A 24,691-nucleotide genomic window follows, 5' to 3' on the forward strand; every position below is an offset into this window, starting at 1 on the left:
CTCGTTTTCCTTTAAGGAAAATGGGCTGCATTTTTTTTTTTAAACTGCTTCATTTAAAAGCAGTCACAGACTTGGTGGTCTGCTGTCTCCAGCAGGCCACCATCCCTGTGAGGGCAGCCATTCCCAATGGGGTCGCAAATTGCGACCTACCTCATGAATATTCATGAGGTAGGTCATTTGCGACCCCATTGGGAATCCCAAACAGTGTCATTGACACTGTTGTACATCAGGTTTTGCGACTCGCAAGTTGCGAGTCGCAAAACCTGAATTTCGTACATGTGGCCCTTTGTTTCTCTAAAGAAGTTGCCTTCTGTTGTCTATGTGTATACTTGTAGAACTTAAACCCACCCATTTGGGATGTTGGGAAGATTTTTTGACCTTGGACTCCCTACCAGTGATCCATTTGGGATAGTTGATCCCACAGAGCTATTGTTTAGTTGTGTAGTGTTATTGGAGTAGGAAGTAGCCATCAGTGCTACTTGTGAGTAATGCTCAGGAACTTTCATCGACTGTCTTTTCAGAATGGAGAAGCCATGTAAATGGACCTGCCACTTTGAAACAATATAACTTTGCACTGACTGATTCACTTTTTATCGTTTTTTCCTTATTTCAATCATAAAATACTTTTTTATCTTACTAAATTGGTCTGGGGCTTTACTGGGTGCTTTCTTGATCTAAATACTGTGCTGTTCCACCTCGACTCTTCGCTCTTAGGGGATAGATGAGACTGTCTTAGAGAAAAAGTGTTTGGCTGCCTCAGGCTAGTTTTACACAAAGGTGGGATAATTTGGCCCTTGTGGAAATCAAACCTTCTACAGATTTTGTGGAAGCTCAGTCCAAGTTCTTGGTTTCGATAATTTGTACAATGTTTGTGTTTTAAGTTTGTCATAGGGGCAGCCTTGAACTCATCAGTGGTGTTTAGCAAGTGGCAGTTCCATTCCCTGACTGAACCACCAATTGTGGATTTCCTGGGAGAGCTCAGTCACGGCTCACATCAATGACCTAACCCATTTCGAACTTAGGGCCAGATGTAGCAAAGGGTTTTTCCCATTCTGTGTCAATGGGAAAATGTGTTTGTACATATGGCCCTTAGTAACTAACCTCTGCAGCTTGCAAAGTCTACAATGTATGCATCTCATCAGAAAGGTATCCTCTTTGCCACGTTGTACATCTTTTTCCCACAGCACATTCTGACTTCCAGGCGGAGAGGTGCTCATATCTTCACCACTTTAATTGCAGCCATTGTCAGCAGTATTCATGAGCACATGAAGTCAGGCCTTTAGTTATTTTCAGATACAAACTTTTTCCCCCTGTGGAGCCAACCTCCTCTGTCTCCTCGCCTAACTTCTAAAAGGAGGGGGGTGTCTAGCTCTCCTTCCATTCTGTCGCCCTAGCTCCTTCTGAGGTGGATCCACACATGCCATTTGTTAACCTATGTGTGGCATCACCGAGGGAAGGTGATTTTTTTCAGAAATAAATGCCCATATTTATACTTTTTTAATGCCGCATTTGCGTCATTTTTGTACGCAAAAGCAGCGCAAACTTACAAAATACCATTGTATTTTGTACATTTGTGCCGCTTTTGCATCAAAAAGTGCCGCTAATGCGGTGCTAAAAAAGTATAAATATTGGCCAAAGTTTTGCAATAAGAATTGCTTACTTCTCTCCCTGGAACGTAATTCACATTATAGACCTGTGGTGCCTAGAAGCAGATTGGAAGGCAAACAGCGCCTACTCGAGAGGGGATGGTTTGACAAGACAGCCTCCATTAGTAAAGGCACCCACAGTGGCAATGGGTCCTCTAGACAAGAGAGTTGCTTTGGGATGCCCTTCACCTCTAGGGTGGGTCAGTTATTGTCATCAGAGCACTGTCCAAGATAGGAGGCCATGCACCTGGTTTCACTTTCCGAGGGATAGGGATGCTGGAAGTGAGAGGTGGGGAATGGAGGTTTTCTTACAGGAAGGTTCCAACATTTCAAGCAGGAGTGGTTGGTGGTGGTAAGTTGGGGAGTTTCTTGAAAACTTTGGGTTGGGTGAGGTTTCTCTCGAGAACCATGAAGCCAAAAATGGTTAAGAAATATATCTGGTGACGGTGTTTGTGGATCTGGAGTGTAAATGGAAGGTTAGAGGGATCTGGCCACGTGGAGGGGATCTGGTTTTCAGCATAGGATGGTTATGGAGGAAATCTACGGACAGGAAGGGATCTGGTACTATGCGGTAATGGCTAAGGATGGAGTCTAGTGACAACAGGGGTGGGGTTTTGTGGAAGCCGGGGAAGGTGAAGCTGCTGATCTGTTGATAGGTGGTGATCGGATCTGGTGGAAGGAATAAAGGGACCTTGTGTTACATGTTGGGGCCCTTGAGGCGGCCAGGGAAAGTTAAGAAGAGGACCTTGTGATGGGATTGGAGGAATCTGGCGGCAGACAGGGAAGGTTAATAAAGGTCTGCAGGTAAAGGATGACAGGGTCTAGTGCAGTGGCTCCCAACCTGTGGTCCAGGAATCCATGGGGGTCCGCGAAGCCTCCTCAGGGGGTCCGCGAATGCATAGAAAATTAAATAATATTAACAGATTATTTCCCCAGCCTTCAGTAATGAATCAGTGAGGGGGCCCCCGGATTCCAATAATGATTCAGTGGGGGTCCCTGGGTTCCAGAAATGATAAAGTGGGGGTCCACAGAAGTCAAAAGGTTGGGAACCACTGGTCTAGTGGAGGGCTGTGTGCAGATCTACGGAGGAGGAGGAGGAGAAGGGATGGGATATTGTGATAGATCCTTGGGATCTGGTGCCGTTGGTAAGGAGTTGCAGGGTCTGGAGGAGGGGAGTGTGCGGATATACAGTGGATGAAAGGAAGAAAGGCTGTGATCTTGGTGAGAGATACTGGGGATCTAGTGGCAGTCAGGGAATGTTTAGAGGGGGATCTTGTTATGGGAAACGAGGGGCCTGGTGACAGACAGTAAATGTTAAGATGCTGGTTCTGTTGGTGGAGGATGACGGGGTCGGCTGGAGGGTAGAGTGCGGGTATACGGCGGAGGAAAGGAAGAAGGACGGGGATCTGGTGCTAAATCCTGGGAATCTGGTGGCAGTCAGAGAAGGTTAAGACGCTGGTCCCTTGATAGTAGGTGGCAGGTCTGGTGGGATGGTGGGGGGCGGGGGGCAGAGTGTGGATATATTGTTGAGGAAGGGAAGGGGCAGTGAGCGTGTGATAGATCCCGGGGAGCTGTTGACAGGGAAGGTTAACAAAGAGATCTTATGATGGGCAAGAAGGGATCTGGTGGCAGACAGGGTACGTTAGGATGCTGATATGCTCGTAGAGGGTGGCAGGGTCTGGTGGAGAGTAGAGTGTACATATACTGTAGAGGAAGGGTAGAAGGCAGGGGATCTTGTAATAAATCCTGGGGATCTGGAGGTAGCTGTTGATAGAGGGTGGGGCGGGAAGAGGTCTGATGGAGGATACAATGCAAATATATTGTCGAAGAATGAGAGGGATCTTGTGAGAGATCCTCGGGATCTGGTGGCAGTCAGGAAAGGTTAAGATGCTGGTAGAGGGTTAGGAGAACTCTTGGTAGAGGCTTGGGATGTCTGGTGTAGGCTAGAGTGTTGCTATGAGGAAGGGAAGAAGGGCAGTAAGCTGGTGATAAATCCTGGGGATCTGGTGGCAGTCAGGGAAGGTTAGTAAAGGGATTCTGTGATGGGAACGGCGGGATCTGGCGTCAAGCATGGAAGATCAAGATGCTGATATCTTGGTAGAGGATGACGGGGTCTGGAGGAGGGTACCGTGCGGATATATTGTCGAAGAAGAGTGGATCTTGTGATAGATATTTGGGATCTAGTGGTGCCCAGTGAAGGTAAAGACGCTGTTGGTAGAGGCTAGCGGAGTCTGGTGGAGGGAAGTGTGCGGATATATTGTGGGGGGGAGGAAATGGGGGGTGTTTTGATAGATCCTAGGGATCTGGTGGCAGCCAGGGAAGGTTAAGATGCCGGTCCTTGGCTGGGGTTGAGGTCTGCTGGCAGCCGGTGTGGGTGATGGATCGTGGAGGAGGAGGGGAAGGGGATGGGCCGGGACTGCAGACAGCCGAGCCGGCGAATGGCAGCGCCCCGGAGAACAGGTGCTGCCCGGCGTCACTGGTGGGGGCGGCCCGGGGAGGGGGCCGGGCCTGCCTCTGCCTGCCGCTGTCAGACGCCTCTCCGCCGCCCGAGCTGGGAGAGATGGGGAGCCGGGCACCTGGCGCTGCAGGGCAGGGAGAGAGCGCCGCGCAGCCCGCCCAGTACCACCAACCCCGGGGTGGGTAGATCGGGAGCAGCAGCCCCCAGAACCGCGGGCAGGAGCCCAGAGGGAGTCAGCGGCAAGTGGCCGGCAGCGGGAGCCGGGGGAAGGGGATCCGAGACCGGCGCAAGGAGAGGGGCGTCCAGGGGAGGGGTTCTGGACCCGGGGGAAGGGACGGAGGGTGGGTGGTGACCCGAGGAGGGGGTCTGGGACCCTTGCAGACTAGGCAGGTACCGCGGGAGGGGGAGCCGCGGAGAATCCGCGAAGGGAACCTGGTTCCAGGGACGGGAGAGAACTGGGGTGGGTGGAAGGGAGCCCGAGGAGGAGGCCCCCCAGGCAGGCACTGAGGGGAATCAGGAGCCCGTGGAAGGGGAGACAATTCGGAGTGGGCCTCGGGAACCTGAGAAGAGGGTGGGCACAAGCCTGCAAGGGCAAGAGAACCGGTGCCAGGGGCGGCGTGCAGGAGAGGGGGCCAGCGGCCCATAGAGAGTTATCGAGAACCCGGAAAGGTGAGCCCATAGCCTTGGGGATTGGACCGGGATTCAGGGAGGCAGGGGTCACTGAGGGGCATACGGTGGTCTGAGAGGGGAACAGGTTCGGGTCTGGGAAGGGAATAGGAGACTCAGGCAGTGGACTGACAACTCGGGGCAAACTGGTAATCGGGCCTGGGTGTGGGTTCAAGCACTAGAAGGGGGCAAGAAACACGGGTGCCGTTTATCGAAGAAGGTCGAGAGCTGGGGGTAGACCAGACCCCTGAGTAGGAAGCGATCAGGAACTTGGGGAAGGGGACAGAGTGTGGAGGTTTTAAGGTACAACGAGAAGAGGCAGTGTTGTGCCGGGACAAGTTGATGGGGAACTTTGGACTACAAACCAAGAACTAAGGTAGAAGGCGCGAAAGGAGGAATTAAGAGGCCTAGAGAAGTGGACCGGGAGTCTGGGGTAAAGAGCCAGGCAGCAGGGAGGGGTAAGAACGGGCCCTGGGGAGGAAGGTCAGTGACCCTGGGAAGTGTTAGAGACCTAGATTAGGGAGTCAGCATCCAGGTACTGGATTCAGCTCAACATTTCAGGGAGGTGCTCAAGAACCCGTGGGCAGTGTCAGTAAGTCAGAGGAGGGCAATTAGAGACTAAGGGCGGAGGGCTGGTTCCCACCTAGTGGGATCAAGAATCCAGGTAGGAAAATCAGGAACCCGAAGGGGTTAGGAACTGGAAAGGGATCAGGAACCCAGGGATAGGGATTGGGTACGTGGGCTATCAGGCACCGATGAAGGGAACTGGAACAGCAGAGCGAGACATTGAAGGAAAATAAGTATTCTTTGCGGGGGGAGAAGGAAAATAAGTATTCTGTGCGGGGGGAGAAGGAAAATAAGTATTCTCTGCGGGGGGAGAAGAAGGAACCGGGATGCAGGTCTAGAACCCGAAAGGTCGAATCAGGGGTCGAGGAGGGCGGTCGGCAGGTCGGGGAGGAACAGGTGGACAGGGGGGGTGGAGTGAGGTACAGGGAAGGAGGGTCAAGAACCCGAGAAGGAGATCAAGGGGCCGAGAAGGGGTGCGGTAGTTGGGGGGAGAGGAACAGGTGGACAGAGAGGGTCAGGAACCTAGTGAGGCGAGTCCAGGGCCTACCGAGGGTGCTCAAGGGCCAGAGGAAGGAGATCGGTGGCCGAGGAGGCGCAGTAGGGACCGGCATCCGCAGCGCGGAGAGACGCACTTCCAGCCCCGGAGAGGGCCCGGGATCCTCGCGGGGACACCGCCCTGGGCCGGCTGGGAGGGGTCGCGGGAGGGCCGGCGGGGCTCCCCCATGCTCTGGAGGCTTCGCTCGGCTCGGAGCGGACCCGCAGGCCGCCCCCCTCCGGGGCATGTCCGTGCGCCTCCTGGGACTGGCGGGCCTGACTTCAGCACCGGCCGAGCCGGACAGCGCCCGCATGGAGGAAGAAGAAGGCGGCGGCGGGGGCCCCCCCCGGCCCGGGCTCGGCGAGCTGGAGCTCGAGGAGCTGGTCCTGCTGGCCGCCGAGCTCCCCGGGCTGCAGCCCGAGCACTGCGGCCTCCAGGGCGGGCCCGACCCCGAGCTGCTCTCCGTCTACAGGCAGAAGGAGAAGGACCTGATCCTGGCCGCCCGCCTGGGCAAGGCCCTGCTGGAGAGGAACCAGGACATGAGCCGGCAGTACGAGCAGACCCAGCGGGAGCTGCAGGACAAGCTGGAGGTGAGGCCCTGCCTGGGGTTTAAACCAGTGCCTTCCAGCGCATAGCGAGCAAATAACATGTGCAGGCGCTGTCAGCTGCTGGACAAGCTGGAGGCGAGGCCCTGCCTGGGTGTTAAACCAGTGCCTACAAGCGCCTAGGCGTGCGAAGCATAGATACAGGCGCCGTGTGAGCTGCAGGGCAAGCTGGAGCTGAGGCCCTGCCTGGGTGTTTAAGCAGTGCCTACAAGCGCCTAGGCGTGCAAAGCACCTGTGCAGGCGCAGTGTGAGCTGCAGGGCAAGCTGTACGTGAGGCCCTGCCTGGGGTTTAAACCAGTGCCTTCCAGCGCCTAGGCGTGCAAAACACCTGTGCAGGCGCAGTGTGAGCTGCAGGGCAAGCTAGATGCGAGGCCCTGCCTGGGTTTTAAACCAGTGCCTTCCAGCGCATAGCGAGCAAATGACATGTACAGGCGCTGTGTGAGCTGCAGGACAAGCCGGAGGTGAGGTCCTGCCTGGGTGTTAAACCAGTGCCTACAAGCGCCTAGGCGTGCAAAGCATCTGTGCAGGCGCAGTGTGAGCTGCAGGGCAAGCTAGATGTGAGGCCCTGCCTGGGTTTTAAACCAGTGCCTTCCAGCGCATAGCGAGCAAATGACATGTACAGGCGCTGTGTGAGCTGCAGGACAAGCTGGAGGTGAGGCCCTGCCTGGGCTTTAAACCAGTGCCTTCCAGGGCATAGCGAGCAAATGACACATACAGGCGCTGTTTGAGATGCAGGGCAAGCTGGGGGTGAGGCAAGGGGTTCTAAACCAGTACCTTCCAGCGCTCAGCGTGTAAATAACATGTAGAGGCGCAGTGTCAGCTGCCGGAGAAGTTGGAGGTGAGGCCCTGCCTGGGTTTTAAACCAGTACCTTCCAGCGCCTAGCGTGTAAATACCATATAGAGGCGCTGTGTCAGCTGCAGGAAAAGCTGGAAATGAGGCCTTACCTGGGATTTAAACTAGTACCTTAGGCGTGCAAACCACGTGTACAGGCGGAGTGCCAGCTGCAAGGACAAGCTGGAGGCGAGGTCCCTTGATGAGTGCCTTCCAAAGCCCACTTGTACATTCGGGGCTTAGGCGTGCAGACAGGCTAGCTTTAGGTCGGGGGCCTGTACCTCTGTTGAGAACCAGGACCTACCGGTGCCTTCCCCTACAGCCAGCGCCTAGGCGTGCAAACATCATGTACAGGCCCTTACCTGAATTATAAACCAGTGCACAAGTATATATCCTAGCAGGACAACCAGGGCCTAGGCGTGCAAACAGAATGTGATGTGCAAACCCTGTGCCAGCTGTAGGAGAAGCGGGCTAGGGGGGGGGTTACTTGTATTAAAAACAGTAGACCCAGGGCATAGATGTGTCAACGCAACCTCCATGCTCAGTGGCAGCGGTAAGAACAGCTGAAGGTGAGGGCCCTCTACCGCCCAGCGCCAACCAGTACTTTTAGGCACCAGGTATGAAAAGTATATGCAGTTCCAGTGCCAGCTGTAGGACATGTTGAATGTAATTGTTTTTACCTGAATTTTAAACCAGTGCACAAGTATGTTACCTATCAGGGCAACTAAGGCCTAGGCGTGTGCCAGCTGTAGGACATGCTTACATACTTTAAGCGAGTACCATCCAGTGCCAACCAGTACACCCAGGCCCTAGGTGTGAAAACGGTATATGTAAACCCAGTGCCAGCTGTAGGAGAAGCGGGTGGGGTTGAGGCCTTGCCTGTATTAAAAAACAGTACACCCATGGCATAGGTGTGTCAACAATGCCTGCAGGCCCAGTGACAGTGGTAAGACAAGCTGAAAGCGAGTGGACTTATGTTTTAAGCGAGTACCAACTAGTGCCAACCAGTACACCCAGGCACTATGTCTGAAAACAGTACATGCATAGCCAGTGCCGTCTGTAGGTAAGGGTCCTTACCTGTATTATGAACCAGTAAACAGCCCTAAATCCTTCTAGTAACACCAGGTCATGGATGTGCAAACAGTATGTGCAACCCCAGTACTAGGCACAAGGCAAGCCAAAGGTGTTGACCCGTACCTGAATTATAAATCAACTCATGGGCATGTAAACAACCAGGACCGCCAGGGCCTAGGCGTCCCAACAGCGTATGCAGACCTGGTGCCAGCTGCAGGTGAGGGTGCTTACCTGTATTTTAAATACTTTCACAGGCCTGTAGCCTACCAGGGCATAGGCTGGTATACAGTAGGCACCAGCCCAGTACCAGCTGCAGGTTAAGCTAGAGGCGGGGGCCCGGGCTGTATTGTAATCTGGTACACAGGCCTCCACCCACCAGTACACCTAGGGTATGGACATGCACGTGGCCTGTGGCAGCTGTGAGATAAGCTGGAAGTATATAAACACTCCTGTCGGTTTCATGGTGTGTAGTTTTTGACATTTCTAACTGTATTTGATGCAGATTTAGTTTTTGCTCATTTTATTTGTGCTTACCCATATTTATTCTGTGTGTGGGGAAAAATGAAACTTCAACTAGTTTATTTTCGCATGTGTTTAGCTGATTAATGTGCACTGGATGTCTGGAGGGTTTCAGAGCTACACACTTTCACATATATTATTTCCTTGCATCCACATGGATGTGTTAGTATTGTGGTATAAGCACGTGCGCATCTGCAGCTTTTCAAGCTTCATTAGGACACCTTGTCCCTTTTTCAACTCCCTTACTTCTCAATCTGCACAGGTACTGACCTAGTAGTCAGGACTGATAACACTGAAAATCACTTGATAGGAAACCTGTGTTTTTTCTGTACGTGAAAATGAATACAAACATGGAAATAGATGGCTTTCTGTTTGTGATTATCTGTAAAAAAAAGAAAAATGGGAGCCTTAATGCAGAGCCATGCAGTAAGGGGACCTCTTATCTGTATTACAGACCAGTACACAGCCAGCACCGACTACTACAAGTTCATCAGCAATGCAAACAGTGATCTATACAGGGAAAGTACCGGCTGTATGGCATCCTGGAGAAGAGGGGCCTTGTCTACTAGTTTCCAATGCAACATAACATGCATGTTTGTGGAGCACATATTTTTTCATCAGGGATTTCTTGGCGCTGTTGGCAGCAATTCATTAATAACAAATGACTAGGGGCCATATGTACAAACACATTTTCCCATTGACACAGAATGGGAAAAACCCTTTGCTACATCTGGCCCTACAGGTTTGTAAATAGCGCATGGATACCAAGTGGCAGCTATTCAGTAACTCATTGCATATGTCAGCATAAGCCAGTGAAGCCATTTCAGAGGGAGGGAAATATTCAACAGACGCAGCAGGGATGCTGGGGGAACAAAGCCCCTCCTAGTGCTGCCAATATATATCAGCACTTTGGTGCAGAATCACATCCTACAAGCAAATGAATGAATGCTTTAATGAGAGGGGCTCAGACTTAGAGCACTTCCTGGATAGATGGAGTAGGGGAACAACTGAGTTTTTCGTTTTTGGTTTGAAAGTGAGGAGGAAAGTCATGGTGCCAGTGGTTGTGACATCTTCATTTCTAAGTACAGATATTGAGGTGATCTAAAGGAGTCTGTGATTTCAGTGCATGGCGCATCCAGAGGTCACAGTGCTCTGTTCTGGAGCTTTTCCTGTGGTTACATACATGGGTGAGGCAGAAGGTCTCAAAGGTGACCCTGGTGTTGACTGGAAGCCATTGTAGTGTCCTAAGGGTCAGAAAGAGAGTCATGTGGTTTATTTCAGATATCAGCCTTGCTGTGCTGCCTTGGGCCAAGTGAATCAGGGAGATGTGAGGCAGTTTATCGTAGGATCAATTTCTATAGTCAAGGAGGTGAGATGATATTCATTTCTGCATGGTCCTTGTGGGGGGAAGGGTGACAGGGAAGAAACACCAGAGTAGAAGGAGGCAGAGAGGGCGTATACTTATCCCAGATTCCATCTGAGTCTGAAAATTCCATAAGGGGGTTTCTGAGGCCCTTGAGGTTGGTCCTGGGGTTCAGTGACAGTTCTAAGATGATGGTACAGTTGATACTGTGGGTGCCAATGGGGAACAATTGTTCAGTTTTTGATCCTTTAAGCTTCTGGGAGCTGCAAGATGCTCAACATTTTAAGGTGAACTGGTAAATGTCTGATGCCTGAAACTGGTTTTGCGTGTCAGTAGGGCCTTAGCAGAGTGGAGTGTAATTAGCATGGAGCATGGATGAGGTCTAACTCAGTTATCAAGATTGGTCACAGAAGCTGAACCCCAGGAGAATGAGCGGTGAAAGAGTCCGGCCACTTCTAAGGTGACAAAGCAGCATCTTGTGGTCTACATGGTCTAAATTCACACTGAGGTCTAGAAGTAGTGACGGGGATGTCTTGCCTTCCCCTGATGCTTCCAAGGCACCATCTCATATTCTGATTAGTGCACTTCGGGGGAGCAGACACCAGCTGTAGTGGGGCTAGACAGCTATGATCAGCATCATGAACATCAGCCCTCAACAACTTTTGCTAAGGAATAGACGTCAAAACATTGATTAGTAAAAAATCAGCTCTACATAAATATCTTCCTGCAGTATGGTCATTGAGCACAAAATCCCACTATTTAGTCTCCGAACCCAAATATGAAAGAACTGGAGTTAAAAAAAAAAAATTAACTGACTTGTACATTTTGGATCAAATGAGTTAGGTTGGAGAAAGAAATTATATGCACAGGAAACGTTTTGCAGGGAGATATTTATGTGAGGTTGAGATCTCAGAAGTTTATATCTTGGAGAATATATTTTGTTTAAGAGGTTACAGTGATTTTCTCAGATGCAAACGGAGGGGGCTTGATCAGGGCCTTGAGAAGGTGGTATACTACCAGAATTTTGAGTTTTGAATATAATTCTACCAAAATTTTGTTGCCATCTTGTTGACTACCAACGTATTGTGAAGGTAAATATATATGAGTAAGTATAGATTTACTATTCTTAACTTCATGTGTGCACCTTGACGCTATGGCCCAAATGTAAGGATGGCCTTGCGCCATCTAACGCCACATTAGCGTCATTTTTCTGATGCTAATGTGGCATTAGATTTCCAAAAACACAGCGCCATATCTACAAAGTGGCGCAGTGCATGCATTGCGCCACTTTGCGACCCTTTGCGCCACATTATGCATCCTCCATTCCTAATGTCTACAAGATTTAATGGCACCATTTGTGACGTAATTTTTAATGCCTGCTGAACGCAGGTGTTAAAAGGATGCACCCATTGGAATCAATGGGCTCCTTGGACTTTGCTCCACTAGCGTCAGAATTTTTTATGCTAGTGGAGCAAAGCGCCACAATAGCGTTAAAAATGTTGGCGCTATTGTTCCTAATACCGCCATGGTATGCTGCATCTTAAATACGGCGCACACGTGGTGGCATTAGTGGGAACGGGGGAGCATGAAACGTGGCAATTCATATATTTTAAATGTATGTAGATTTTATGTTTAGAATAGGAAGTAGATACTTACCTATATACTGTATACTTACCTTCATGATATATTGGTCATCATTATTTTGTGCTCGCATTCTGGCAGGGGATTATTTGAGGGTAACATGAACTGCATATGAGATGATGTGATGGCAAAACCAAAATGTCTTCATGCTCGTTAAATTAAATCAGTGTTGTGTGTGTGATGTGGTTGGCTAAAGAGTTGTTGAGTGGGCCTCAGACTATTTCTGTTCTTGCTTATAGTGGTAGTTTTGGGGATCAGTGTGAGCTAAAAGGATGCTGGGATATTTTCTTGGGATCTTTGTTAGAAGAGACCCAGAGAAAACGCGAGGACGCACTACGCGGTAATTCACGTGCGCTCTCCCCCAACCCTTCTTAGACATAGGGGCATGTATCTATTTGAACTAAAATTGTTGGGGCACTGAGACAGTCTCTGAAAACTAGTACTCTCTGGGCAAATCTGGGACGTCTGGTCGCCCTAGCCCCAATACTGCTGCCTCCTGAGAGAGCTAACCCTGGCAACAGAGCCGACCCAGAACGCACTGCTTCACCCAGAACGGAGAAGGAAGTGACGCACAGGGTAGGGTGACAAGAAGTCCCGGATTTGCTGGGACAGTCCCGGATTTTCACCAGCTGTTTCTGCAAAGTTGACACACGTCCCGGTTTTTAGAGAGGTCCGACTGAGAACAGTGAGAGACACTTTTTTTTAGGTGTTCTAAAGCTGTGTTAGCTAGCAGCTGTTATAAGTAAGCTATTTAATCAATAGGTTTGATGCTGGGTTCAAAAATTGCAATTTATTTATTTCCTTAGTGCCTTTTCTGTCTTACTGTGTTGATGAGAGCTGTCATTCCGAGCCCTTCCCTTGATGTAACATTGTAGTCCTTCTTCTATTTTTGCAAAATGTCCAAGTTTTTGGTTCTCAAGATCTGGTCACCCTAGCTCAGGGGCCTCTGATAATAAGGGGCCCTTGACTAACTCATTAATGTGTGAGGTCTCGGACAGATACCCTGGGGTCAGCAGAAGGGTCTGGGCATAGCAGGGAGGGGGCTATTCTCTCGTGTGCCTTATAGAGGGCATGGCACAGGGGCATGGCACAGGGGCATGCCAGGGGCGTGAGTGGTACCCACAGGCACCATTCCAGTCATCCCAGACCAGGCCACTCGCCATCAGTATGGAAAGGAACATACATATCACAGCAAAGATCTCTCCTCCCATTGATACAGCAACTGAAAATATAAAAATTAGAGACCCCCCCCCACACACACACCTAACCCAGTCAAAATATGAGGCAAACACAAACCATGATTTGACTCCATTGGTAACCGAAGCAAAAATCACACAAACACCTACTTTGGTCGGGGGGAGAGGGAGCCAGAGAGTAAACAAGAGGCTCCTGGATCTGACTTTTGCAACCACGAGACCACGGATACGTCCAGGAAGGCTGGATCTGCGCCTGATTTTCTGGAAAACCAACAACCATATAAATTACCTCCATTTCGATTCATTGTACCTCTGTTTATCAAATATGAATATCCTCGAGATCTGGCATGATCTGGCCCTCCTGGACCTTAGTTGGACACCCTTGCACTGAACCACATCTCCACTTTATGTGAAGACGCAGGGAGATCGTGGAGAACGAAAGAACAGCTTCCCTCATCTGCAGTCTATGTCCAGGAGACATTCAAGAAAAAGAGTAGAGTGGAGCAAACAGCTGGAGGAGCCACAGGTAACATATCACCAGTAAAACCCAAGCGATGCAGTGGACTGCATCCAGGGAGGATGATCTATGTTACACATTCATTGCCTATACCCCAGTAAATGATGCGGCAGGGCGCTGTCTGCACACGTCTACTGTCTGCGCTCCATAAAATGATACAACAGGCTGTGTATAAAACATAAGAGAGGTGTCCAAAGAGGGCCACTGGAATTATGCGGCAAGGGAAAAACCAAATCATTTGACGGCGCTGACCAAATTATGCCGTAAGAAAAAGCCAAATTATATAGCGCAATGTGGCACACTTTGTGGCAGTATTACTTCACTGTTCTGCCTTTTTTCATGTTAAAACTGTCTGGGAAAAGGTTTCACCTCAATAGTATCCCATAAACACCACCTGAGCCGAGGAATCAGTACCTAAAAGCAGTGGTGGCTGGTGACTGAAAGCAGTGGTGGGGCACAAATACAAGACCGAATTGCACCTTGTGAGTAAGCCTCACTACCCACTTATTTCCATTCACCTACATACTCACTTCCTTTGGTCGCCTACCCATTCATCCACATTGTCATCCACTGCCATTCACGCAACTCTTATACACAGACACCCACATTTTCTCAGCCACTCAGTCAAGCCCTGCAAACACTTATTCAAACAAACACACATCGCCTCACCCATCCAGTACCCAGCAGTTTCAGTGATAAAAGCTACGCTTTTATTTGAGCTGCAGAGCTGCAGATGACATGTTTAATATGACATATCACGTCAATAGTCTGCAGAAGAAATAAAACGAGCATAACTAGCCATGCTAAATTACTGGAACCATTATTGCCTTTGAGAGACAAAATCACCTACAGAGGCAGTGAAGTGAAGGGAGAGGAGAGCTGAGAGAACATATTATTTTCTTATTGGCTGTAAAAAAGATAGAGCTCCAACTTACTTGTGTGCAGGGTTGTCTTTGGCATATTTATGACTTGAGGTCTTCAGGTCACACTACTGTCTCACAGAGCGCCCTGGGTGAAGTTATTTATTGTATTTATTCAATTTCTCTGCCACAGACTCCTTGTAATGCAGAAAAAGAAGATTTCTTTTGTGCAATGCCACATTCTCTTAATAAAATGTGACCTCTGGTAACATGCTTCTCAATGACCCTTAACCATTGCATCACAGAGTGGGTCGTGGTCAGTAAGGCCTTCTGATCACACGCCACCATTTGAGTATATAGGAAAGGGTGGAGTAATAATATCTGAGTGGCATGAAGTTTTCAGAAACCCAGGCTGAACAGTAAAACGCTCCAGGCTGTTTACTATCAGGGCTCCTGGTGGAGGAGGAGATAAGCCAGGGACCGCACTGCGTTCTGAGAAAACGTAAGGGCTTTGCGTGGGCGAGCCCTGTCAGCTCTACTGTGCAGCTTTCAGCCACATACTCACGCAGGCGCAGTGGGGCTTTTGAAAGTGAACAACTTTCACTCGGAAAATGTTGTGCAGAAAATGTTTTACTTTTATCATGTATTTAAATATATGCTTCACTAGAGAGGCCCGAAAAGGCGAGGGGTGCAGTGCCTTAGCCGTTGAACAAAAGCCGCCCCTGCCTAAAAGTGATCTGTCGCTGCGCAGCAGAGGGCCTGCCACTTCGTGGCAACAGGTGTGGCAGCAATTTTCGTAACTTCTGATTACATCTGTTAAAGCCAGAAACATATTTTTGGTAAAATCGGCAAATCATGCAAAAAAAGTTGTTTCACGTGGCAACTGCAGAAAATCCATAATTGTTTGGAAAACGCTGCGGCCGCATAACCGCATAACTCTAGTGGCCCTGTCCCTAAGGCAAGTCCTTGCACCTTCCTTAGCCGCTGTTCCCCAACTAGTTGAACCGAAGGACGGTGACTAGCTGTGTGAGAACCCGATGAGATCCTACCTGTGCGCCTCAACAGGCACCCTGTGCTTACCAAATGTACCCAAAATTCACGCAAGGACCAAGAGCAGAGCAGAGTATATGGACAGATGCCTAAAATGATGCCCACCTTACACTTCCATGTGTAAAACCCACCAGTGGGCATTGAATCCTAGAGTTCCAGGGTGAAAAACACCCAGGGAGATGCTTGGATGGAGAGCACATTGCCACCAGCACACATCCCCCTTTACAAAGCCACCCTTGAGCCTCCAGCAAAGAGTGCAAGCAGCTGCTCTCTAAGGGGGATGATGGAAGAATTAGCCAGCTTTTTCTAATCCAGATTTAAGGGCAAGTGAGACAGAGGGAGGTCATGCGGGGCGAGGGGGGATCAGGCCTGCCCCCTCCACTCCTCCAGTTGTCACTCATGCTCACCACTCTCGCCTCTTTTAATCTATTCTGGGCAGAGCATGTTCTATCTCAGCGCCAGGAAAGGCACCTGATGTAGTTGCCGAGAAACTCCAGGTGAATTTCCTGTTCTTAGAGGGATTTCTGATTCTAGTGTCTTATTATAAAAGTCTCCTTAGTCTTGCATCACTGAGGCTGTACTTTTCCAATCAAGCTCAATTTTGCTGGATTAGAGAACCGAACCAGAGATACAAATTGATAGGGTTTGTGTGCTTGCACCCCAAGACTTTAAAAAGATGACTCCCCTATCTTAGATTAGCCCAAACCCAATTCTAGGTCAAAAAGAGATTAAAACATTTATTTTTGCATAATTGATCAGATTTCTAACTTCCTGTGACTGTGGTCAGCTGACTCCTGCCCAAACTATCAGCATCCCAGTTTTCTATCAGTAGATATTGAGGCAACATTGCACAGTGGTTTTCCATTTCTAAATGCATGTATTTATTTGAGCCAATTTTATAGTACACCTGGGCCAGAAGTGGTGATTGGGAGCTTCAGGCAGAGCAGAATGTTTCTACCTCGGAAGAAGCAGCGGGTTACCTGCAATAGGATTAAAATATCTGCTTAAGAAGCGCTGGTCCATTAAGTTAATATTACCCAATATTGTCTGTGTTTAGATATTGCCCAGAGAGGCGTATTTTCTGTGTTTCCAAAATGTGCAGTGTGGGGTTAGCTTTCTTAATTTAGGTGAACGCTTGTTCCAGGATGAAGCTGCCGGTGTAAGGGATTGTCTCTATATGATTGTACTTTTGAAGTTAGGTACTTTCAGGAGAAAAATGTTCTACTTCAGAAGCCTCTTTCACTGCCAGAGATGCCTTGTAGATCGGCCAGGTAGGGTCGGTGGTCGCTGCAAACGGCTTTGTGGGTTAAGCAACAGAAGGCCAGATGTACAAAACTGTTTTTCTGTCGCAAGAGCTCCAATCTGGAGTTTGCAACTGAAAAACTGCATTGTAGTACACCCATTTTAAGTGTTGGTAACTTTATAGCGACTCCTAAAATGTGCCGAGAGACAGATAAGGAATTCCTTTTTAGAAGGGCTGTATTGTAGGTGTCCCTTCCTGATAACGATTCCTATTTATATGCATCATTGGCTTAGGACCGAAATAGCATTCATAAACTATTGAAAACCACTGAAAAGTTACCAACCCCCAATAGGGGTGGTAATGCATGCACAAAAAGGATGGGGTCCCTTTGGGACACCTTCCCCTTTACGTATGTTGCAAAATTGTTTGGGTGTAGGCAGTGGTTCACGGACGAATCTAAGCTGTCAAAGAAACCAAAATAAAAGTAAAACATTTTTTAAATGTAGCCCAGTTTCCTTAAAGGAAAACATACTGTATTTTTGAAAAAAAAGCTTACTTTGTTTACATGCAGTTACAGACATAGTGGTCTGCTGACCCCAGCAGGCCACCATTCCTGTGATGGCCTTCAATCGCAGTGAGTCACAATTTGCAGCCTACCTCAGTAATATTCACAAAGTAGATCGGATTGTGTCTTACTATGATTTGGAATTTTAAGAACTAACCTATTAGTAGATAGGTCAGTTCTTAAGATTGCAAATTGGGACATATATTTATTGAATATTAAATAGTATGTCAGGGAAGGAATTAGAAGAACAATCGAGCTGAAATTTAGTTTCTGTAGCACTTTAACTCTGTGGCAGTATTTCTTTGTTGCATGGGAAAGCCTGCTGCAGAGTGTAGAGCCAATTTAAGGGGTGCTATGAGTTATCGTTCCTTAACACAGCTTCTTAAGATTTCAGTGGTAGGATTAAAAATGCCGCCAGACTGAGTTCATGTAGAGGTCCCAGCTGTAGTATTATCTGTACTGCAGCAGTGCTTGAGTTGTAAAGAAAAATAAACGAAAAGTAAACAAGTTTGGGCACCTAAGTTGTTCTTGGAGCTGTTCATTGGCACTACTGATTGTCAGGGTTCCCAAATACTGACGCCATGACTTGTTTCCACATAATGTCTATTTCTTTCAACAACCTACACTTCCTGTCCTTTCATTTCTCTCTTGCAGGTTCCTTTTCGGCCACAATTCTGCTTTTTGATACTGTGTCTCGTTATTGCTCCTTCATTCTCTACCTTTGTTTCCCTGACTTTGGGTCAAAGTCTGATCATGAAAAATAAGCCCTGGTCCCCAAAAATTAGTGACGGTGCCCACCGTGTGCAGCCATCGCCACAAATTAAGCATTGTTCTACAGTTGTACTAACACTGACTTTGGATGTGTTGTGGTGATTAGCTGAACAGGGAGAACTATTTCAGGTCCTCCAAATACCAAGAGACCAGAGTTTTCCGAAGAAGGTTGCTATAACTAACCCCCAGGGGTGTTCTCTTCTGGTTCCCTAGAACAGACCTGTTTAGGTAATTAGATTGTCTCTGAGCCATAGCTACGGCTCAACGACAAGAAACATATTTTTTAATCTAGACTCCATTTTGTGTATTAGCTGAACAGAACCTTTCTGCAAACAAGTTTAGAAAATGTAGTATCCCCATTTTTACCTTCAGTTTTCTTGGAATCAAGCTTGGCTAGGAACATTGGGGTTTCTTTAAAACATTGGTGATTGCATTCGCTGGGGATGGTCATCAAAGAGACATGTCCAACAAATGACCAGGAGGGACAGATACATGTCAAATCTTCCAAATAACCACATAAGATGCATTACATATAATGTATCTACCTTACAATAATTTACATGATTGACGGTTATTTTGAGAAAATGATATAGATCCATCCTCTTAGACCCATGCTAAAACCCATGTGATAAAACACGCAGAAAATATTATATGGTTTCTCTTTATCAATGATCAGATAATGAAGTAAATCCATATCAGAAAAGGAGATAATATGCTACATATGGTACCACCATCATCACAGCTAAAACCAGGAAATATCTTTAACATGAAACTTAACTCTATGAAACCATATAAAGATATCTCTTTTAGACAGATTGTAATTATTGTAATTAAATAGGTACGTTTTCTCCTTGAACTTTTTAACAAAGAGATGCATTTTGTGTTGAGCCTCTGGCCATTTTCTATTGAAATTTGAAAAATCTACAATATAATGAGTGGTTACCTAGTCAACAAAAAAGTGAATCTCTTCAAACAGTTTAGGCTTTGATTAATCTTTACATTAGAAATCACAGTGCAAGGTTACTCAGAATGTCAGACTACTGTGAAGCGAAGCACCACTGAGATGTTGTAGATTGGTCTCTTCTATGATAATTTTGTTCACTTTAAATGTTGATCAGCATCAATCAGTGGCTAATTGGATACTCATGGATTTGGAATGTTATTTTGATTCAGTAGCGGTCAGAAAGCAGTAATTAATTATCAATACAAGTGTTACACACGTATAAATGAAGCTTTGTGACGCTTCTGCATTTGCTGGGAAGTTTCTGCCTCTATCAGGTCAGTGGAGAAGCCTGAAACCTTGCCTGCTATAATAATTTTTAAAATTATGGAAGTATCAAGAAGAATCTTACAGAGTTAAACTCCTGCCTTCGGAAACCTCTGACAATGGCCTGACGTTGGCGCAGATTGTATTGGTGTTGTGGAGATTCAAAGATTAGTTTTATATTTGAAAATCAGGGAGAATCCCTGGTGTGGGTTGTTTTCTTGATTGCTCCACACATTGTGACATGAATACATATATCTTTTGATATGAATTCTTCTGAAATGATCACAGATATATTGTGGCTTTTTTATCCAGTAATGAATATACTTTGGATTTTGTGGAGTTGGCCACTGTTTTATGGCTGAATTCATAACTTTATTTTGTTGGGCACTGAGTTTTATTGTTGATCCAAGGTACAGTCTGGGTTATCTGTCAGTGTGAGAGCCTATTATAGCATGAGCTACATTAGAGAAATATAATTTATAAAGAGAAGGTTTTCTGATACATTTATATGACACTGCTTACGTTTAACATTATTTGCCCAGAAACATCATCCATGGATGCTTCAGTTGCAATGACAGCCTAGTGTTTTTGCTGTGTGCTAGATCTATATGCCTGCTTGGAATGCCCTTGTCATTCATAGGAAGGGGCCCTTTGCAGTCGCAGCTCACGGGGGTTAAAAGGAGCGTGGTGGTAGTTTTTTAAAAAATAATATAAAAAAGAAAAATAGTAAAAAAAGAAATGTACCTGCTGTGCCACTCCTCTTTCCCTTTAGAAAGCACAGGCTTCCAGCCGGCCCTGCGGCCAATCCTAATGCTGCATCAAAGCAGTGTTAAGATTGGCTGGAGCACCCAGCCAGGGCTGCCCTGCAGCTCTCCAGCCCTGCAACACAGTGCCGGGTTGAAGAGACAGTGCGTATGTGTGTTTGGCTGGCCAAAACCCCCTCATCCCCATCATCCCCCATGGTCCGCCCCTTTAACAGCAAAACGATAATAAATATAGTTTATTATCGTTTCGTTGTTAAAGGTTTGCAGCTGCTGCCAGTGGTGGGGGGGGGCATCACTTCTCCGCCACTGGCAGTTTAAATTGTCTGTTTGAAAATGCTACTTTTAGAAAGTAGGCATTTTCTTGCTTAAACCATTCTGTGACTCTGCCTGTTTGTAAATTGTCTGTCTGGGTCAGTTTGACAGGCTGTTTTGCACCTCTCTAGACAGTGACACAAAGGGGGTGGGGGTGTAGCCTGCATATCCTGATGAGCCATCTGAGCTAGAGGGGAGGAAGGAGTGGGTGTTCACACCTGAAAGGACTGTGCCTGCCCTCATACAGTGCAGTCTCCAACCCCCTGGTGTGTGTCTGGGGCCTGGCCTGGACAAGGAATGACCTCACAAACACTTGAGACTTTGCTTTGAAGTTTGCCAACTTCAAAGGCAGAAAGGGGTATAAGAAGAAGTCTCAAAACCCCAGACTTTTAGAATCTTTCTGGAATCAAGAGGAACCTCTGCCCAGGAGAAGAGCTGAAGAGCTGGAGGAGGAGTACTGTCCCTTTGCTGTGTTGCTTTGCTGGACTGGCCTGCAGTTGCTGCTTCTGCCTGAAAAGAGTGCAAAGGGTGAACTTTGCTGTGTGTCCTGCTTGAGAAAGTTCTCCAAGCACTTGAAGTAGAGTTTAACTCCTGTTGGAAGTCTCAGGGATATCAAAGACTTCAGTTTCCTCTTCCTACAGCACTGGGAACTGTGTGTTTTGTGCTGTTCAAGGAGAAAAACCACAGTGATGCCATCAACAATGCCACTGGCCTTCACCGTGACCTGCTGACGCCACACGGAGCCGCACTGCCCAGCTTTGCACCGCGACCCTGGTCCCACTGAAGCCGTCATCGGACGACTTCCCGAGCTGCTGCTCGCACCGCCAACTATGGGCCCGCAGCCTGGGCATCCCCGACAACACCGCTCCTGCTGACACCGGTGCCGCTGCCTGCACCGTGGCCTGTGGACACTGCTTGTGAGGTTCACAAAGTACCATCCTATCCCACAGGGCAGCCCCGGTCCACCAACACCAGCACCATCAACTCCAGTGTCTTCACCAGGCATCCCTGCCTGCATCGTGGCCTGTGGACACCGCTTGTGAGGGTCGCAAAGCACCGTCCCGTCCCGCCAGCTTGGGCCAAATAACGACAGTGCTTCAGCAACGACGACGCCTGCACCGTGACCTGGTGACACTGCACGTCGCACAGCCCCGCTTCACACCACAGCCCTGGTCTCACCAACGCTGTCACCGAGCCGCTGCCTGCACTGTGACCTGTGGGCACCGCACGTCGCATCGTCCTGCTCTACACCGCAGCCCCACGCCAGCGCTCCTGACTTCATCAGCCTTGAGTTCGATCTGCAACGCGTGGAACTTCAAAGGCCTGACAATTCCCGCACCGAGTCCGGAACCAACACCGTGACACCAGCGACGCTGTTCTCCGGAGCTCACTGCGAGGATCACAATGCCCTGCAATTCCAAAGGTACTGTTTGCGGGTCTCCCCGACACTGTAGCTGGCCTGCGATGCTGCAGCCAGCCTGAACTGTTAGTTGTGTTGATCACGACGCCGTGATAGTGCCAGGTGGCGCTACCGACTTCAAGGAACTGTATTTTTGATTAAATCCTGCAAAATTCATATCTTTAACACTGTATGTTGAATTTTTATCGTTTGGTCTTGTTTTACACAGATAAATATTGGCTATTATTTAAAACTGGTTTTCACTTATTACTGTGTGTTATGTGCAAATGCTTTACACATTGCTTCTGAGATAAGCCTGACTGCTCTGCCAAGCTACCCAGGGGGTAAGCAAGGGTTATCTCAGCAGGTATCTCCCTTATCCTGACTAGAGTGAGGGTCCCTACTTGGACAGGGTTCAAATCGACTGGCAACTAGAGACCCCATTTCTAGTGGTACCTTTGCTACTGGAAGAAATCACGCTTTCTACAGGCAATCAAGAAGGCCAAATGAGAGACCTTTGCAGCGCTAAGCCATTGCCAGAACTATGACAGATGAAAACCTTGTCAGCTACACTAGTGAAGCCTCAGGGCTGTTTTTGTTTGGAATGCTTGGCCTTATGGACATGGCAAGTTGGGATTCCATCAGATGTAAGGGATTTTAACTTGCACTGATGGATGCCAGGGATTACCAGTAGAGGATTGAAAATAAGGGTGGTTTGTATCACTTGATTCTGTTGAATTTGTCAGAAGCCTTTGACACAGTGGATGATCACATGATACCAGATTGGTTGAATTTGGCAACTGCTGTTCAAAGAAGAACAGAAGAAAACTCGTCTGTTTTCACTTAGTTTTGAGTGTAGTTAAGATGCTAACTCCATCAAGCACCCAATTAGGCTAACCCTGTTTACACCTGGTTAAAATAAATAATCTACAAAAGGCACACAATACACCAGGAAGATGGCGTGTGGATTCAAATTAACAATATCCAGCATACACATTCTTTTGCTGGCCACCAGAGCAGGCCAGAAGTAGTTTTAAGATTTGATGTTTGACTTTTCAAGTGCCCGAAAGGGGTGGAGCACAGCTACCCTTAACATCAAATTAAAATATGCACCTACACCCCCATGACTGCTCAGAACTAGAGAGTAAGACCTATTGGTGATCCCCAACCTAAGTTTGTGGGTAGAAGTATTAGAAGATTTTCTGACTTTGCACTTAACCATTATATCAAATAGCCGTAATATTTTATGCATTTTAGAAGGCTGTGGTAAACTAGTTATTTAATCCTCAAGATTATGCTGCACTATTGTTTAGTATGTGTAAGATGTTTGGCTTCTTCTTTATGATGTGATTCATAGATTACTATGATAAATGTTTATTTTAGGCTTTTGTGCGTGACTGATATGATATGGATATATTTTATTCATTTTCTATATTTTGTGATGTGTCAAAGTTCCAAAAATTAATAATTTATTTATGCTCACTAAGCAAGCAAAATAAATAAAAATTTTACACTGACATGTTTCGAGGAGCAAAGCATTTCATTTCCCCATGCTTCTTGAGGCAACAAGTGTATCCTCTTGGTGACTACTATGAGGACTCAACAAGGGGGGAAATTCCCAGCCTTAGCATTACAAATGGCTTCTACGTCAGCAGCTTATATAAGGAGGGTGGAGAGGATGCTGAGGGTTACACACCGGAGGTTACGAGTTGATTGTACAAAAGATGATGTTGGATCCATCACCTATCGTGGTATGAGAACAATTTGAATTCTGCTGAGAACTGGAAGCCTGGCCAGTTCTTTGGTTTAGAGAATGTGGAAGTCTTTGGAGTAAAGGATAAACTGGCATCGGTCCAGGACAGGCCATGCAGGTCCAGAGGATTGGGAGTGATTAGGATATGTCCGATGATGACCAGGTCTTGGCATTAGCCACATGAGTCATTTAGGGATAAGGAAAGCAGGTAGAGAACATGGGGATGGAAAGTTAGGGGCAGGTTGGATGCCACACAAAGATTCAGATCTCCACCATCCTGGTTTTGTACATGGTGAGGTCCAGGAGTCAAGGAAGTTTTAGGAAGGCTTGGTGGGTGCGATGCAACAAGAACATACCACTGGGTGTATAAAGGGGATATCAGAAATTTTAATTTTGAGGAAAGGGGATTCTCTGTTGAGATGATGGAGAAGAGTCATAGTTCAGGACTGCCACTGTTTTGGGAGCAAATGCTCCTACAAAACATTGTGAATGATTGTTCTACTCCAGGAGTCATTTGCAAGTGCCTTTGAATTCCTTGTTCACAAGCTGACAGACATCATTTCCAATTTTCATGCAACCAATAAAGAACAAGTGAAAAGGTAATATATTGCTATATTTACTGTAATTTTCTCTGAACTGCTGCATTTCATTTTGACTGCTCTAGAGAACAGCATGACACATGGTTGGATAATGACTTGTTAAAAGCATTTATGGAAGTAGCATTTTCTAGTGCAGTGTGATCGGCGACTGATGTTTTCCCCAGATTTCCTTCAGCTTTGCTTTAGATGAGAGCTATACTAAAGATTTCTTATCAGGTAATGTTTTAACAATCCTACATAACATAGACGATTTTGCCCTTTGTTGGCCTGGTGCCTGCTTTCCACAGTTAGCAGTATCATGTCACGTGAGATCAGTGTATATTGTAACAGCAATCTGTGAATTAATACTTGGATGAGTAGACTCAATGGCAAAAGGACCACTGGTGTTTTCTCTCCCCCTGAAGGTAACAGTGTATGAAAGAGATGAACTAAATATAGGTAGGGTTGGAGTCAGAATCAGTCGCAAGTGACTGGTGGTGTCCTGCCCTA

The 24,691-nt window shown here is 47.4% G+C and overlaps 1 protein-coding gene across 1 annotated transcript in view; it reads left to right on the forward strand.

Moving 5' to 3' along the window:
• Positions 1 to 4,446: 4,446 nt before the first annotated feature.
• Positions 4,447 to 24,691, forward strand: part of BICDL1 (BICD family like cargo adaptor 1) — a 330,965-nt gene continuing 310,720 nt past the window's right edge. The window contains exon 1 of the mRNA XM_069215035.1: positions 4,447 to 6,462. Within this exon, the coding sequence (XP_069071136.1) occupies positions 6,118 to 6,462 (345 nt within the window). The 5' untranslated portion in view covers positions 4,447 to 6,117. The remainder of the gene's footprint in view (positions 6,463 to 24,691) is intronic.

The sequence above is a fragment of the Pleurodeles waltl genome, chromosome 11 (assembly GCF_031143425.1).
Source record: "Pleurodeles waltl isolate 20211129_DDA chromosome 11, aPleWal1.hap1.20221129, whole genome shotgun sequence".
Taxonomy (NCBI): Eukaryota; Metazoa; Chordata; class Amphibia; order Caudata; family Salamandridae; genus Pleurodeles; species Pleurodeles waltl.